General features: G+C 39.3%; 1 protein-coding gene across 1 annotated transcript in view; it reads left to right on the top strand.

Moving 5' to 3' along the window:
• The window catches only part of GRK3 (G protein-coupled receptor kinase 3), a 116,006-nt gene that overhangs the window by 66,124 nt on the left and 33,908 nt on the right, over positions 1 to 15,974 (top strand). Inside the window, exons 6-11 of the mRNA XM_067539422.1 lie at positions 1,236 to 1,297; positions 2,459 to 2,510; positions 3,238 to 3,329; positions 6,832 to 6,931; positions 11,413 to 11,491; positions 12,978 to 13,108. Of these exons, the coding sequence (XP_067395523.1) occupies positions 1,236 to 1,297; positions 2,459 to 2,510; positions 3,238 to 3,329; positions 6,832 to 6,931; positions 11,413 to 11,491; positions 12,978 to 13,108 (516 nt within the window). The remainder of the gene's footprint in view (positions 1 to 1,235; positions 1,298 to 2,458; positions 2,511 to 3,237; positions 3,330 to 6,831; positions 6,932 to 11,412; positions 11,492 to 12,977; positions 13,109 to 15,974) is intronic.

Genomic DNA, 15,974 nt, shown 5'->3' with positions numbered 1-15,974 from the left:
TCTATAAAATGCTAGAAATGTTTTAGGATTTAAGAATGTATAGGATTTCTATGTTCTCAAATTTATCTCCAAAGTAAATAATGGATTCTGGCTTATTGGTTTGAAAAGTGCACCTTTTATGGGTTTTTTTTATTCAGACAAATCGAACGTAAAATAAACATTTCTATATGATCACAGTTCTAACAAACATTGACCTAAGCAAGGAAATTCAAACTAAAGTTGTTAGCTCACATAATTAGACAAATTAAGGATGGAATTTTAATGCTGAATTTCCTGGCTTTTGTTAATATGAACCTATATGATATGGCAGTGACTGCAAGTTTAAATTAATTTGCTATACTTATATAGTAGTTGCATTTATTTTAGAATTTAAAATGCTGTTATAATAAGCCTGCTTGATATTCTTATTGTATAAGTGAATTGTCTTTGATGTTAAAATCAGAGGGACTGACAGAGTGATATTTATATTGCCTGATTTGGATCTCATATAACCACTGCTAATTGAGTTGGGATTTGAAATCATTGCACGCTATGTCAAACCAAATGTTCCTCTTTAAAATAGGCCCCTTATGAATTGAAGGTGCTGGTAGCAAGGTAGGGGAAATAAAGGACAGGGAATAGTGAAACACTAATGAGGAAAGATTATCTTGGTGTTCCTGTGCTGGCTGCTCTTTGAGTGTCACAGCCTTCATCATAAATTCTAAACTATTATTTAATTTAAATAAACGAGAAGTGATGCTTTCAGTCTGATCATTCTGGTGGTTAATCCTTAAAATCTCAATGCTCATTGCCTGTTGTTGGCCCATGGGCAAAGACAGCAAAATTCTCCCCAGGTCTTCCCAGGAAATATGAAAATACTGAGGCACCCCCAGTTCAGAAAAGTACTTGAGCACATGCTTATCTTCAGTACAACTGTGCAGGTTCTCGAAGTCAGGCCCTTGCTGAAGTGCTTTGCTGGATCAGGGGATAAACCAAGAAGGTCGCCACAAAATATCACAGTTACTAAGGGCTCCCCTTCACTGGGTATTGGGGATGCTCAGCGTGGTATAGAATTAGGCTTGTTGCAAATTATCTCATGGCTAGAAAATGGCTTTTAGACGTTAGAACACAAGCTGTTCTTGCCAGTTGGAGGTAAATGCTGGAGCCTAACCGTGGAATTTATTTTCACTGGACAATATTGCATGTTCAGGTTTTCACACACCTAAAAGTTAAATAAACTGTTGTATCTTTTTTAGCCATACATAGAAGAAATTTGTGATAGCCTCCGAGGAAAAATATTTCAAAAATTTATGGAAAGGTATGAATCTACGTACTCTATGACCTACTATATAATCTCCTGTGGTTAGTCAGGTTCCTGTCTGTATTATTGCAAAATAAGGCTAGAGCTGTTTAGTTAGTTAATAATATGTTATCAGCTAGCTTTTCCAAAGAAGTAGCCTTGATACGTGTATCATGTGAAATGTCAGGCTCTATCCCACTATTGTATGCAGTGTAGTTGTGGCAGAACTTGTAAGGATGTTCAGATCACACAGTTAGCAGACCACTCCACTCCAAAGGTGAATTCTTACTGTTTCACCTCTTAAAGGTCTAAAAGTCTCTAACTGCATTTGTTTGGGTGATACTCCTACGAATAAGCTACAATATTATGGGGATAAACTACACAGCAATTCTGGTATGTAGCCCAAACTGTTTGCAGCTAAACAGTGACAGTCCTGTAATGAAATGTAAGGGGAAAATCTCATTCATTTTACACATCTGAGTAGTGCTATTGACCTTAATGGGACTACTGGTGGGAGTAAAGTGAACAGCATTTGTCCCCTAATCTACTGCTGACAAATGATATCTCAGATTATGTAGCCAAAATAATGTCCCCAAAAGACCATTGTTTCCTACCCTGAAAATAAACATCCTATAACTGATATAGCAGCAGGAAACAATTATCCTGTGACAACATTCAATAGCATTGACATCTTCTTTATTTCAGGTTAAAATATGCTAACATTATTCCTCAGTGTACATTAAGGTTAATTAAAATTTGAAGTTACATTGCATAGTTTCAGATTTAATTTTCTTTCTTGTGATTCTATAGAAATATATTTTTTAGTTCCTGGAAATTGACAATTAGAAACAGGGTGTGAAGGGAATTATATAAATAAATATGAATGCATGTATAACTGAAGAGAGAAAATCATCAGATCTCTTTTATAATATGTTATAAAAAAAATATTGAGTGAGTTGCTAAGTAAGCATGCTAAATTAAAACATACTAAAAAAGATGGCTAGTCAATGAATTTTTTTTAAATGACAATTTTAATCTTCATAAATTACCTCGTGCTGAATTTAATTTTCAAAACTAGAATACTTGGCATTTTTCACAATACTTTCCAGAATACTTTCTGATAACCTTTTAACTTAACTTTTTTTTTTACTTTTTTTTTTTTTTTTTTTTTAAAAACAGTGACAAGTTTACTAGATTTTGTCAATGGAAAAACGTAGAACTAAATATTCATGTAAGTAATTACATTTCTCTTGTCAAAAGCTGATGTGGGAAAGAAAATGTTAGATTTTAAGGAATACCTCTCCTTAAAAGGCCTTATTAAGAAGAACAATGAATGTTATTCTGATATTCCACTCTATCCTTACATAACCTGTATGTACATAACCTCCCAGCACCATTAATAACTCCTCCCTGGCCATCCTCTCTGCCTGTCATGACTTCATAGTCTTGTGGTTTTGAAATAGGTAGTTAAAGGAAACAGATTGTCGGAGCACTATTTTTTTTTGTAAGAGAAGCGACCCCCAAGCACTATTGTTTCCTTCTGTTTCCCTTCAAAACTCAGACCTACTTGCTTCCATTTGGTATATCCTTGGCCTCATCCCTAAGTCCTGAATTGTTTTACTCCCACAGTTTCTGTGTCTGCAAGGCAACATTGCACATGTACGCTGCTGTCTTGGTTTCATCTTCACTGAGATCCTCAGCCATGCCTTCATCTCCTGTCACCTTGGCTATTGTAAATACCATCTCTGTGACTTCTCCAGATTCCAGTGCTTGCAGACATATGAGAGCATAAACATTTAAAAGAGCCACTTTCTAAAAATAGTTAGAGAAACTGTAAAATAAAAAATAAGGAAAAAGTATCTGCTTTAATACATTCATTTAAAGTTTATTTAGAGATTGTAAAGGGTAAAGGTTCTGGGCTTGGAAAATGAAATATATTGTGTGTTTTGAATTCACAGCTGACCATGAATGACTTTAGTGTACATAGAATAATTGGGCGAGGGGGATTTGGTGAAGTATATGGTTGCAGAAAAGCGGACACTGGAAAAATGTAAGTTATATGCTGTGTTTTAATAATAAATATAAACTCAAAAGTACGTAAGGAAAAAAAATCTATGATAATTTTTTACAAAATCTCTGCCGAGCGGAATGGTCATCGTAGATTGCATCATGAAATTGTGTGTTTCATTGTGCAATGGAATTTTATTCTAGGTTCCAGTCAGTTGAAAAAGAGTTTGAATTTAAGGAGTAGCTTAAAGCCTCATTGGAAGCTTGTTCCTCCAAAGTGTTCATCACTCAAGCCCCAGTCTTGCAAAACACCTAAGCACATTCTTACTGAAAACACCCATATGGTCCCTCTGAAGTCAAAGGGGATTTCTCATGTGCTTAAAGTGAAGGGTGCGCTGCTTAAGTACTTTGCTGGCTCAGGGCCAGTATTGCTCAGCACAGTGCTGGGTTGAGCCCTGGGATAGAAGTGTGTGGGCAGTTTAAGAATACAGTGTCCTAAATCTATGTTATTCACAATGATGTACATGCTTGAGCAGGGGTTTTGAAGGCATAAACAGTAGCAATGGTTGCTTCTAGCTGACAGTTGCTGCTACACTGTTATAACTGCAGCTAAAACACATCTCTGGGTTCACGTTCTCAAATCAAACTCTTTGCTTTCTCTGGCACTGCCACTCATGCACAACTCCTAATTTTTGCATAGGAACCCCTTGGTTAGTAGGCACATTTCTCTCACTACATGTTCAGCTTTGATTTCCTGGGCATAGCATGAGTTTTCCACATGGTTGTGGGTGCTTATCCCCTTTTGTCTACTTGCTCTCCTACCCATTTGAGCCTAGGAATCCTTCTTAGATGATTCCCACCTATCTGAGCATGGCATTCCTGATACTTGAGGTGCTGAGTCTCCATGGATCCCATTGGTTTCAGTGGAAGTAGTGGGTGCTCAGCTATTAACAAGTGGAGGATCCCTTGAAATAACTTCCATGTTAAATCCTTCTGCAGCAACTTTCACCTCAAGTATTTATCTCAATAATACTATTAATATCTTTATTCCTGTTACAGTACTTTTGTGCATATGTTGATTTCTTCTTCTTCTTTTTTTTTTTTTTAAACTTTGAGATGTATAAAATGGACCTGTCATGTTGTCTGCAGGCCAAGTACAGAAATGTAAATGATATCCATTTCTTCTGGACAAAAGCCACACTAAATAGACTCCCACCTCAGAGCTATAGTTATCACATTTGCCCCATCACTTTCTCTGAAGAAGCCTGAATGCCTGAACTAAGGAACTCAGGACCAACAAGGGAGGCAAAAGATGTCCCTCGCCTCCTTTCCTCTCCCCCAGTTTCCCTGAAGTGCAGAGGCACAAGAATAGAGAAAGCTAATGGGAGTAGAAGCAGAAAAGTCAGCCAAACTTTTCTGAACCTGAAGTAAAGCTTTAGGTTAGGTTCAGCTTTTGGGTAGAGGTTTGGGTTAGTTCTTACTTTATCCAAACCTGTTCACCCATCCCTAATCTAAATCCCATTCACTCTAGATGGCTGCCTCTACTGCACTTATCTGTCTGCAAGGACTTTGAGAAGCCATCCCGCCAAGGTAAATGCCATTGGGATTCCACTAACCCAGAAACAGATACCCGAGGATGCTTCCAAAGCAGCTCCTCCAAGAACAGGGTAAACAGAGGCCATCTTAGCATTAAAAGCAGTGAAGAGAACATAGTAGTGCTATATCACAATGACCAAGTGAGGCATTTGACATCAACTAGCCTATATGACCCCAGATCATTTATCAAGGCCAGTAGCCCCAAAGGACGGTTGAGGGCTAACATTAAAAAGGCTGTGTTAGAAGCAATTTCAAAACTTCCTTAGACAGCACTGAAACCAAGGACAAGAGCATCTGCTGTAAATGCACATTTCTGGATTAGAAATGTAAAATGTGTGTGGGTGCACCATACACATGACCCAGCTCTGCTGCTGTTTCCTCTGGAGTAATGATGGTATGTGGTGGGTTGCAAAGTAGAGGAATGCTGAAGCCTTTTGTCTGCACAGAAACATGTACATAATGCTGTAATTTGATATGACACTTCTATAGAGACTAGAACTCCTCTCTGGTAAAGGATGCAACATATGATCTTCTAGCACTTTCTGTCAGATGCCGACAGACATATGGAGAAGGTACATGATCCTGTTCATGCCCTTGGTCCAGTTGACCAGGTCCCTTTGGAGTCATGGAACACTGCTAGCCAGACCCCTTTGCACTTGGAGAGCTAGGGTCACCAATCTCCCTTTGGTCCTCTGCGGGGGCTTTGAAATGACAGGGCTCCCTATTTCTTCCCCCACTCACTCTCTCTGCACACCTGAGCTGGATAAGCTGGAATAAAGTCTCTCATAAACAGTGAATGCACTTTTTAGAGTGACCAGGTTTGCACAAACCTTGGACATACAGGAGCTCCAGACGCCTTTTCACTGCATTACAAGATTTGCCTAAGTGTGCTGGGAATTGCTGAGTTGGCTGTCTGAGAATTTCTACAGATAGACTTCCTGAGCCTTTTACCTACGGTGCTACTGAAAATGTGCTCAGTCCCAGTTTAAGTGAACTTTTAGCAGCTTGATATAGGATTCATAGATGTGGGACTCATGTCCTTGTGCTCTTGGTCTTCATTAAAATATTAGACACTCATGTTCCATGTCTAAAAATGCTCTACAGTCGGGATATATGATAGAGGAAGATAGTCAGATACACAAGAGAAGTTTTGTGTTTATCTTTTGTGTAGTAGGAAACAAACCATTTTCCTTTTCTTAAAATGTACAAACCTAGCAGGCCCCTTCTGGGCAGAGGTGAAAGCACAGGCTTCAAATGGAATCAGAATAGGGTCCATGTAAAAATTTCTTTTAACTCGTATTCCAAATCCTGTTTTGCTGTTAGCTTAAATCCATTTTTCAGTATCTTTATCTAATCTGTGTTTTTATGATTCTCTCATCACTCTGGCGTCTGGATGCCAGCCACGGTAGACTTTCTCATTTAGTTATCCTAGGAAAACCTCTCCGTTAAGAGGTTGAAATGAATGTTTCAATGCCAGGGAGATTTTGGAATAGTTCTCTATGGTTATGTTTACACTGCATTCTGAAGTGTGATTGCAGCTCATGTAGACATATTTGCGCTAGCTTTCACTGTGCTGGCATTGCCAAAAATAGAAGTGTAGCTACAGTGGCACAGGCTTCCGCACGCAGGCTGTATATGCAGGCCGGGTACCTGCTCGCAATGTTAGTCTTCTCTGAAGCCCGCACCTTCTCATTGATGCTGCTATTTTTAGTCATGCTAGCATGGCTAAAGTTAGCCTGGGTATGTTTATCCTGGATGCAATCCCACCTTGCATCTAGGATAACGTCTGTCTAAAAGCTATTTTGACACTTCTGGTGTAGATGTAAGTCTTTAAGGACTCTGCTCAATATACTGTAAATATCTATATAAATGGCATGGATTGTTGGTGAAAAATATTGAGGGTGGGGGACCTTTTCCAAAACGCTTTTCTGAATTATTAATATTTTCAGGTATGCAATGAAATGTTTAGATAAGAAGAGAATCAAGATGAAGCAAGGAGAGACATTAGCCTTAAATGAAAGAATTATGCTGTCCCTAGTCAGTACTGGAGTAAGTATCTTGGAATTTTCTTCTCTATCTTTTATAATTTTTTTTGCAGACTGTATCAGAAATACTGCGTAGAATACATATTCCATTAATTCAGGAAGTCAAAGCAGACCAAAGGATAATAGCGTAGGTGCCCAAAGTTAAAAACAAAAATAAAACCCCCCAAATCCAACAAAAATCAAATAATGATGATACCACCTAGCTCTGACATAGTGCTTTTTATCAATAGTTCTCAAAGTGCCTCACAATCTTTAAAGTATTTAACCTCTCAAAACATTGAATTAACTTGTCCAATTTTTCTTTTACTGCTTACTTCTGTTTTTTTTGTCCTTTGATGCTGGCAGTAGAATTAACTGCCAAGTCGTACATAGAGAAGTTGTCTATGTGATGTTTAGGTCAGTTTTAAATAAAAAACTTCACATACTTCTTATACAAAAGGAAACATTTCTGGTATTTATTCTACAATTCTGAAGTCTAATGGCTCCTTCCATATATGGAAACTTGAGTAATGCAAAAAAGAAGTTCAAATGGAGTCCACAGAGTGAATGTTGCCCCAACTGATTATAAAACAGACTTCGAAATGGTACAACCTCCAGAGTACAATAACCTCATTACATAAAGCCTAAAATCAGCTCTTGTCGCCATGGTTACAGGGGATGTTGGTAGAAAGGTTAATTTTGCTCATGATGATTACTCTGTTCTAATGGGATTCACAGTTTACAGCTCAATGTAAACACATCCCCATGGCCCAGCCCAGTTAAAAAATGAAAGGCATTGCATATGCTTTTGTTATAGACTCATTGGATAATGTGTATCTGTGGCGCTGGAATCATTACTATGACTGCTTAGTAGACAATAAAGAACTCTAAAACAAATAAAAAGAATTTGCTGTATTCTCACAGAGAAGTTATCTGTATCTCAGTGAGATTACATACTTGTGATTTTTGTCTCTGCTTTCTCAGAAGTGTTTAACGAGCATTCGTTTCTTGCCGGACCCTTGTTGCCGTGACATGTTTAACAATAATTTCTCTTTTGAATGCACTCCCACTGCCCTTGCCAACAGTCTGCTCCGCTGCACATGGCCCATGTAGCAGCATTGCTCTCAGCCATGGAATCCACTCATGTAACAGAGCCTCCGAATGGTCTGCCTGCCACCAACAGCTTGAACGCACGTCTGTTGTTTCTCTCTGTCCCTGCAGCCTGCGGTGGCAATTTTGTGGGGTGGAGTGTATTTTTCTCTCAGTGACAATCCCTCTCTCCCCATGTGCCCTCATTCAATATGTCTTTTATATTTATTCCTGCTCCTCTTTTTTTTCTCTCCCTCAGTTTTCATAGATCCCAATGAACTGTCCCCATGAGTAGGGCATTTTTGAAGATGTCAGTTTTGCTGTGCAAAGCATTTCTGACATCAAGGAAATGTACAAGGTGCAAAATGGGTCTCTGGCTTAGGTAATATAATTTGCTCCCTGGCACCTGATTGTAAGGTGGTGTTTGGCTCAGAGACAGAGTTAGCAAATTGCCCTGTAAGCACAGGGCAAAAACAGTGAGAGAGAATGCTAAGAGACACTGATAGGAGGTACTAGTCTACCTCAGGCAGACTGTTGTTCTCCCTATTCCACTAGCATGACAGATATGCCCCCTGAGGAACACAAGGAGCATTAGCTTTCATAAGAACTATTCCTCTGCAGCCCATATAATGTCTTTATGTGCTTTACATCCAGACAAATGTGCTTTACATCCAGACAAATATTGAAAGACAAAAGTGAGAATCAGAAGGCCGTCCCTCTGAAGTAATCTTTGTTATGCTAAAATCCCTGTAACATTCAACTTTTAAAGGTTTACAATTGAGAGAGTGGTTTATTTTCCTCTGGATGGTGTACTAGCAGAAATGTGTCCTCTTCTACCACTATTCACTACCACTACCAGCCATTTAGTCTGGATTTTATCCAAGAAGGTTTAGGTATAAGGGGTTATTTTAAAGTATTCTGATTTCACGTATCAACTGGACTGCTCTCCAAGGAGTGTCAAATATGGAAATTCAGTTGCTTCCCTCATGTACACTAAATTCTTCAGAGGAGTAGCCAGAATAAAACCAGTGCTAAGAGATATTACTCCCCCTTTGGAACGTTTTTTACCATTGTACCTATTTGTGCCTTTAAATTTCTCATCGGGAAAAAACTGTCTCTGGTGACATTCACATTAGAGGAGAGGAGGGATTGCTGCCCTATATACATCTATTCTCTCTTCTAAACAATGAAAATGAAATGATTAAATCAGTAGGTTTACACCAAAAAAGAATTCTTCATTATTCCAGCATCCTTGTCATCTTGGAATATTGCCTCTCCTTAAAGGCTTTGGGTCTGTCTCTTAGTTTTGCAGGAGCATTAGTGGCCATTAGTGCCTGTCAGAGCAGTTGTCAATCTGAGGGTATCTTCAGCCGTCTTGTCTCAGTACATTTTCAAAGGGTGTAGTTAGAATCTTTCCCCTGATACTGAAACTTACTCTGACATGGGACCTCAGTCTAGTCCTATCAGCATTAATGAAGACTCCATTTGAACTCTTAGCGACATGTTTCTTAGCCCACCCATGAATGAATATTGCCTGTCTTGTGGCTATCACTTCAGCCAGAAGAGTTGGTCAGCTGGGGGCCTTGATGGCTGATTTGCCTTATGCAGTCTTCCACAGGGACAAAATCTCCCTGAGACTACACCCAAAATCACCCTTCAGGTAATCTCAGAATTCCATTTAAATCAGACCCTTCATTTATCTGGCTTGTTCCTAAAGCTGCTTGCCACCAATGGGGATAGGAAGCTCTGGATGTCTGTCAGTTCTTGGCATTCTACTTGTAGAGGACTAAAACCTTTAGGAAATTATCAAGCTTGTTTGTTTCCTTCACAGACCATATGAGGGGTGAAGCAATCTTATCCCAAAAGTTGTCTAAATGGATTTCAGGTTGTATCCTTCTCTGTTTATGAGCAAACAGCAGCCCCTGTCCTGCAAGATCTATGCCTTGATACAAGCTTCTTCGGTTCATGCATCCTTCGACAGGGCAGTCCTCTAATTGGTGGTACAGCAGGAGTCTTTGCACCCTCCTCTTCCGTGAATACTGCTTGCGAATCACCTACAGTGAAATATAGGCACCCTCACTCACAGAAGAAGGAAAGGTTATTTTCCTTGTACTGTAAATGGAGTTCTTCAAGATGTGTGGTCCCTCTATATAGCCTGGTACCCACCCTCCTTTACCCTTGTTGTGGAGCCTTATCCTGGCGTTATTCTTGGTAGAAAGGTACTGGAGAGGCATTTGGTCAATGTCACCGATTATGCCCTTGCTTCAGAGCATGAGGAAGAGGGGGCACAGGCATGGACCAACAGCCAGTGCTAGCAAGAATCTTCTGGTCTCAGATGCATGGAATGCATGTGTGCCCACACATGTGGAAGAACTCCAGTTGCTGTATGGTAAGCAACCTTTATTTTCTAAGAGAGAACCAGGAATAAAGTAGTTTATTCCCACCTGGATTCTGTTCTGCGTACGTTTTAGAAACCAGCTATCTGGACTGAGGTTACACAATGTACAGAGAAGGAAAAGTAACCGGTTCCTGAAAGCTGGGTTTTTGTACATTGACAGACTTCAATCTGAAAGTCACACCCTGTTTTGCATCTCTGGAGTACATAATCTAATTTTAGATTCTTGCCTCACCTGTGTTCTGTGGGGCAAAGACTTGTGCTTTTCTTAAAAGGTTTTAAATTATTTGTGTTCATAGCTGTAGAGCAACTGGGAAGCTGAAGGAACATTGTGTTGTAACACTTCCCTCAGCTCCCCAGTTGCTCTACAACAACTATGAACACCAAAGGGCACCACAATTCTAAATTGCCTGCTCTTTCTGACCATCAGAGCAGCCCGGCTGACTGAATTGAGTTTCAACGTACAGAAACTTAATTTGCTGGTAAGGATAAAATTACCTGTTCTAATTTTCAGAATTTCCCATATGATTTCATGATTTAGTCTCTCCTCTGCTTCAACTGGCTAAACTGTTTTCCTGTAATCTCCATCCACCCGTCTTTCTTTTCCACTCCCCCAGGGACCCTACTGGTTATTCCTAGGCTCTTGCATAGCTTGTGAACTTTAAAATATTTTTATGTACCTAGAAGGCTAGTGGGAATGCAGGTAACACTTCTCCTTCTGTAGAAATGTTGGAACATGATCAGTGAGGGTACTTCTTGGGGCTGCAAATCTTCAGAAGATGATCGTGTCATGAGTTTTTCAGTGTTTGATTGCCTATATTCATTCTGTATATTTTAATTGAAAACAAGAAAATATTCACATTTACCAATCTGCATATGGAGAACATCAAAGTATATAGATTAGAAAACAAATAATTTTAGAAGATATTTATAAATGTCAACAGGTACTTTATGAAAATGTAACCCTATGTGATATCATTGTATATTATTTCAGGTAAACTCTTTGTTGATTTCCTTCATAGGACTGCCCTTTTATAGTGTGTATGACATATGCCTTCCATACCCCTGACAAACTCTGCTTCATTCTGGATCTGATGAATGGTAAGCAAGGTTAATGAAAGGGACCATTATGGTAATATTATAAAGGAAGATGTGACAGGACTCACTGAGAGCTTGGTAGACGAGGGGAGGCAGGAATGTGAAGAGCCAAAGAAGACATTGAGGTTGAGTCTGTGAGAAATGGGAGGGAAATGGAGAAATAGAAGGGGGGAAATGGAAAAGGTTTAGAAAGAGATTGAAAATGTCTAATTTAGATAGCTTTAGGATGTCCAGGAGAGAGAGAGATCTGAGAGGCAGTCATAGATAGAAGAAAAGACAAAAAGGGGAGGAGGTAGGTTGGGAAATTCTGGAAATAAAGGTGGTAGTGGATAAGGTCTCTGCGAGCTAGCATGCAGAAAAGATTGAAGGCAGAGCTCAAGGACGACAATAGAAAGTGTGAGGAGGCACCAAAGAAAATAGTGAAGGAACTGTCAGCAAAGCAGGAGGAGAATGGGGACAGCAGAGTCATGGAAGCTTAGAATAAAGGTGAAGTTGAGACCCAAAGAAAGTAATGAACAGTGCCCAAGGCAGAAGATCTTGCAAGTTAGTGGTACCTGACATTCCTTAGCATTTGGGGGCCTGCTTGTTGACCCTGATCCTGCAGTGAGTTGCCTTCAGTTGCTAGGGTGCATCTTGGTGCTTTGCACTGCAGGATCAAAACCTTACTTTGTAATTAAAGATAAGATCCTGTAAAGAATTAAGAATGTCTGTAACTTTATGCATATGAGTAATCTCATTGAAGTCAAAATGAGTGGTTTATTCCAATTGCTCTAAAAATAATTTTGGGGTATTTCTATGGCCTGTATTATATGAGGGGGGGGGGGGGGGAAGGGGGAGGAGGTCAGACTAGATGATCACAATGGCCCCTTCTGGCCTTGCAATTTATGACTCTATGAAAATAGTTATGGCTAAATATTTTAAATCTGTAGTTTGATCATGAACAGTTCTCTACAAATATTCAATATTCAGCCTCTTGTAGCTATGGTTAGTTAAATGTCACATTATATTGTTTCTGTTCCTTCACTGGATGAATATGCAAGCACTTCCAGCATGAATATTTCCATGTGGAATTAAAGACTGTAATTTCTCTGCAAATCCACATATGTGATTTTGAAATTCACTGCCAGTGACACTTCATTGCTGGAGTATTCACTGAAAGCAATGATAAAGAGGAGCAAACGTGGGTGATGTGAATTCATTTTTAAAATGCAGTGATATTTGTTGATTATTTCTAGAGCATTTACCCAGATTTATTAATTTCTTGGAGGATTGCCAACATACACACTCAAATGCATGAAAGTACCCTCTGCAAGTGCTTAAGTATATGAATCCAAAACCCTTCTTGTCACACAAGTTGACAGAACCTATACATTCGTACACTTTTATCTTCCTTCTTACATACCTCTGTATAATACAGCTCTCCACCTGTCAATGTAACAGGACTTTACTATTCTTTTGGTGAATTACATCCCAATTTTTCTAATTCTAGGGGGAGATTTGCACTACCATCTCTCACAGCATGGGGTGTTTTCTGAGAAGGAGATGAGGTTTTATGCTACTGAAATCATCCTGGGCTTAGAACACATGCACAATCGATTTGTTGTATACAGAGACTTGAAGGTAATCTTTGTATTTACATGGCCAGTTATAAAGTAGTGATGAACAATCTAGGATACACAAATGACTTAATGAAACTTTTTTGTATCGAGAATCTTTTCTGTCACCAAAAGTTGGGAGAATGCTGATTACTTCTTTGAAAGTTTGTTCTGATTTTTCTGACAATTTTCACACACACATGATTGTAATACATTATAATAAAAAGTAGGTTTCTGGTAGGTATCAACCATGTAAGAACATTTAATAGACATAAAAAGAAGGAAAATCTCAAGGAGAAAGACACGTGGTCACCCTTGGGAGAATATGTCTTTGGGGGGTATTGCCTGAGTACCAGTTCATAGTATACACGTGTCTTGAGCTAGAATGGAACCTAAAATAGGCTATTTACAGGTTGAGAAGGCAGAGGATCTGCACAAGGCCCTATGCACTATTTAAGAGTTTAGGCCAGAGTTAGTCAATTATTTTTTGTCAAGGTCCAAATTTCTTGATCAAGGTATAGTCAAGGTCCAGATTCCAGAGAAAATAATAATAATAAAAAACAAACCCAATAATGATAAGTAAATAAAAAGATTTTTGGGTCGATTGAAAAGCGTCTGGCGGTCCGGATTTGGCCTGTGGTCCACTTCTTGACTACCCCTGCTTTAGGCCCTCATCTGTGCACATTGTAGTGAATTTCACGTAAAACCTAGGACTTAATTAGTAATTAAGAAAAGAGAGAAATAGGTTAGACAGCAGAAAGAACTTTTTCACCCAGAGATTGATTAATATGTAGAGTAGGGTACCCTGTGATGTCGTGGGAGCTGATAAAGCAGTTTAAGCTCAATATGATGTGTATTTAAGGAATAAATTAATGAGAGAATACCTGCAGAAAAGAAGTGCCTGCTACATTAGCGTTTTATGGATCAGGTGGCCTATTGTCCTTCCCATTTGAAGATTTTTATATTTTACTTAATTCTTATTCTAAATCTTACTGTTTCTTCAAACTAGAAAACTACTCGCTGGTTACATAGAAGAGAAATAGCCTTTTAAGGTTAAACCCTTCTGACAGTAATGAGTTATCATTGTCTTTCAAAATACCAGACAAACAAAGAGGACAACATCCTCGTGTTTTGTATTTTATTATTTCTGTAACATGTACATACATCCATTTTGGACCACAGAGATACCAGGTTCCAGAAGGTTCTGTGGCCCACAGGAATTCTCATAAAAAGGAAACAAAATTGCTAAGGGCTTGTTCATACTTACCCGGAAATTCGTTGGCAGTCGACGGGAGTTACGCAAACTACGCAGAGTAGTTTGCGTAACTCCCGTCAACTGCTTCTGTGCGCGGTTCACATTGCGCCGAGCCGATGGGAAAAATGTTCCCGTCAGCTCAGTGCTACGCTAGTTGAGGAGGTGGACTTATTAAGTCAACTCCCTCATCGATTGAGCGGGTCTCACTGACCGCTCAATCGATCATGAAAGATTGATCTGGCGGCGCCAGTGTAAACATAGCCTAAGTTTCCATCTGGGTTCTTGCCAAACAGAATGTTACCTGTGCTGGCAAGCTCTAGGAAGCAGGATAGGTAATATTTATTATGAGATTGGAATAGTAGAAGGCTCCCTTGGGATTCAGCCAGCTCCAGTCTGTGAGGTCTTCACTCATAAAACACTAGCAGCTTTTGGAGACCTGTGCTAAGACTATTTTGGAGACCCGTGCTAAGACTAAAACTTCTTCCCCACCCCTAAAAAACAAGTTGGAAAATGATTTCTTCTACTTCCTGCTGTTAATTTGTTTCTATCTAAGTTATTTATGTACTCTTACGGCCTCCATCACTGTTGTGTCTGGACCCTTGTTAGTACTACATGTTCTAAAGACTGTATTTAAAATTGTCAATGGGAAGTTATCCTCCACAAGAGAAATCCTAGAGGGACAAGGTGGGTGAGGTAATATCTTTTTTTATTGGGCCAACTGTTGGTGAGAGCGACAAGCTTTCAAGCTTTCATAGAGCTGAAGAATAACTCTGTGTAAGATCAAAAGCCTGTCTTTCACCAACAGAAGTTGGTCCAATAAAAGATATTACCTCACGCATTTTGTCTCTCTAATATCCTGCGACCAACACAGCTACAACAACACTGCATAAAAGAAATCCTTTCAGATGAAAAAGTTTTGTAGATGAGTCAATATCCATTGCAGTACCCACTGCTTAGCAATACTTTGCAGACAGCTTCTTAGTCAAATGCTGTTTACTGCTTCAGAAGAAACCAGCTATAGAAATGATGTAGTTTCAGACAAATATTAATACTGTTAACCAAATAAAGTGAAAGTTAATATAAATGAATTAAGACTCAGTACAATTTAGTTTGGTTTAAATGTTGGCTGTATATTTTATTAACCAGATTAAATCACTCGGGAAAATCTTTCCCTGATTACTTAGCAATATATCTTGTCCATCATGTTCACTTTTCAACCCATGTTAATGATCATATTCACTTAGTGAATGTATTAGGTTATGGGAGATATGAGACGGGGTAAGCAGTGGAATGCTAATGAGTGCGTCTTGAGGAGGTATCTCATTGACAGCCACAAAACGGAAGGATGTTCTGGAATAGCTATGAGTGAGACCAAAAGGAGTGACCAGATGCTCTGTATATAGATGGCAGATTGTAGAGTGCAGGTCTGGCAGTAGGGGGTGCAAGATTCAGGCATAGGCATTCTGATGTAGGTCCCAAACAGAGTGTGAAATCCACATCTTCAAGTCAGGTTAGTTTTAATTCTGTCATGTGCCTTTCTGACGGGTCTCACTCACCATTGGGACGTGTCCTCGAGGCCAGGGCTGGGGGTCAACTCTCGTCTGATCTGTTGCCCCTCCTTTGCTTGGTTGGCTTT

Source organism: Emydura macquarii, unplaced genomic scaffold (genome assembly GCF_026122565.2).
Source record: "Emydura macquarii macquarii isolate MOO-44397 ecotype Brisbane River unplaced genomic scaffold, CSIRO-AGI_Emac_v2 contig_554, whole genome shotgun sequence".
In the NCBI taxonomy this organism is placed as follows: domain Eukaryota; kingdom Metazoa; phylum Chordata; order Testudines; family Chelidae; genus Emydura; species Emydura macquarii.
The sequence above is the reverse complement of the archived record's forward strand: the minus strand, read 5'-3'. Positions and strand labels throughout refer to the sequence as shown.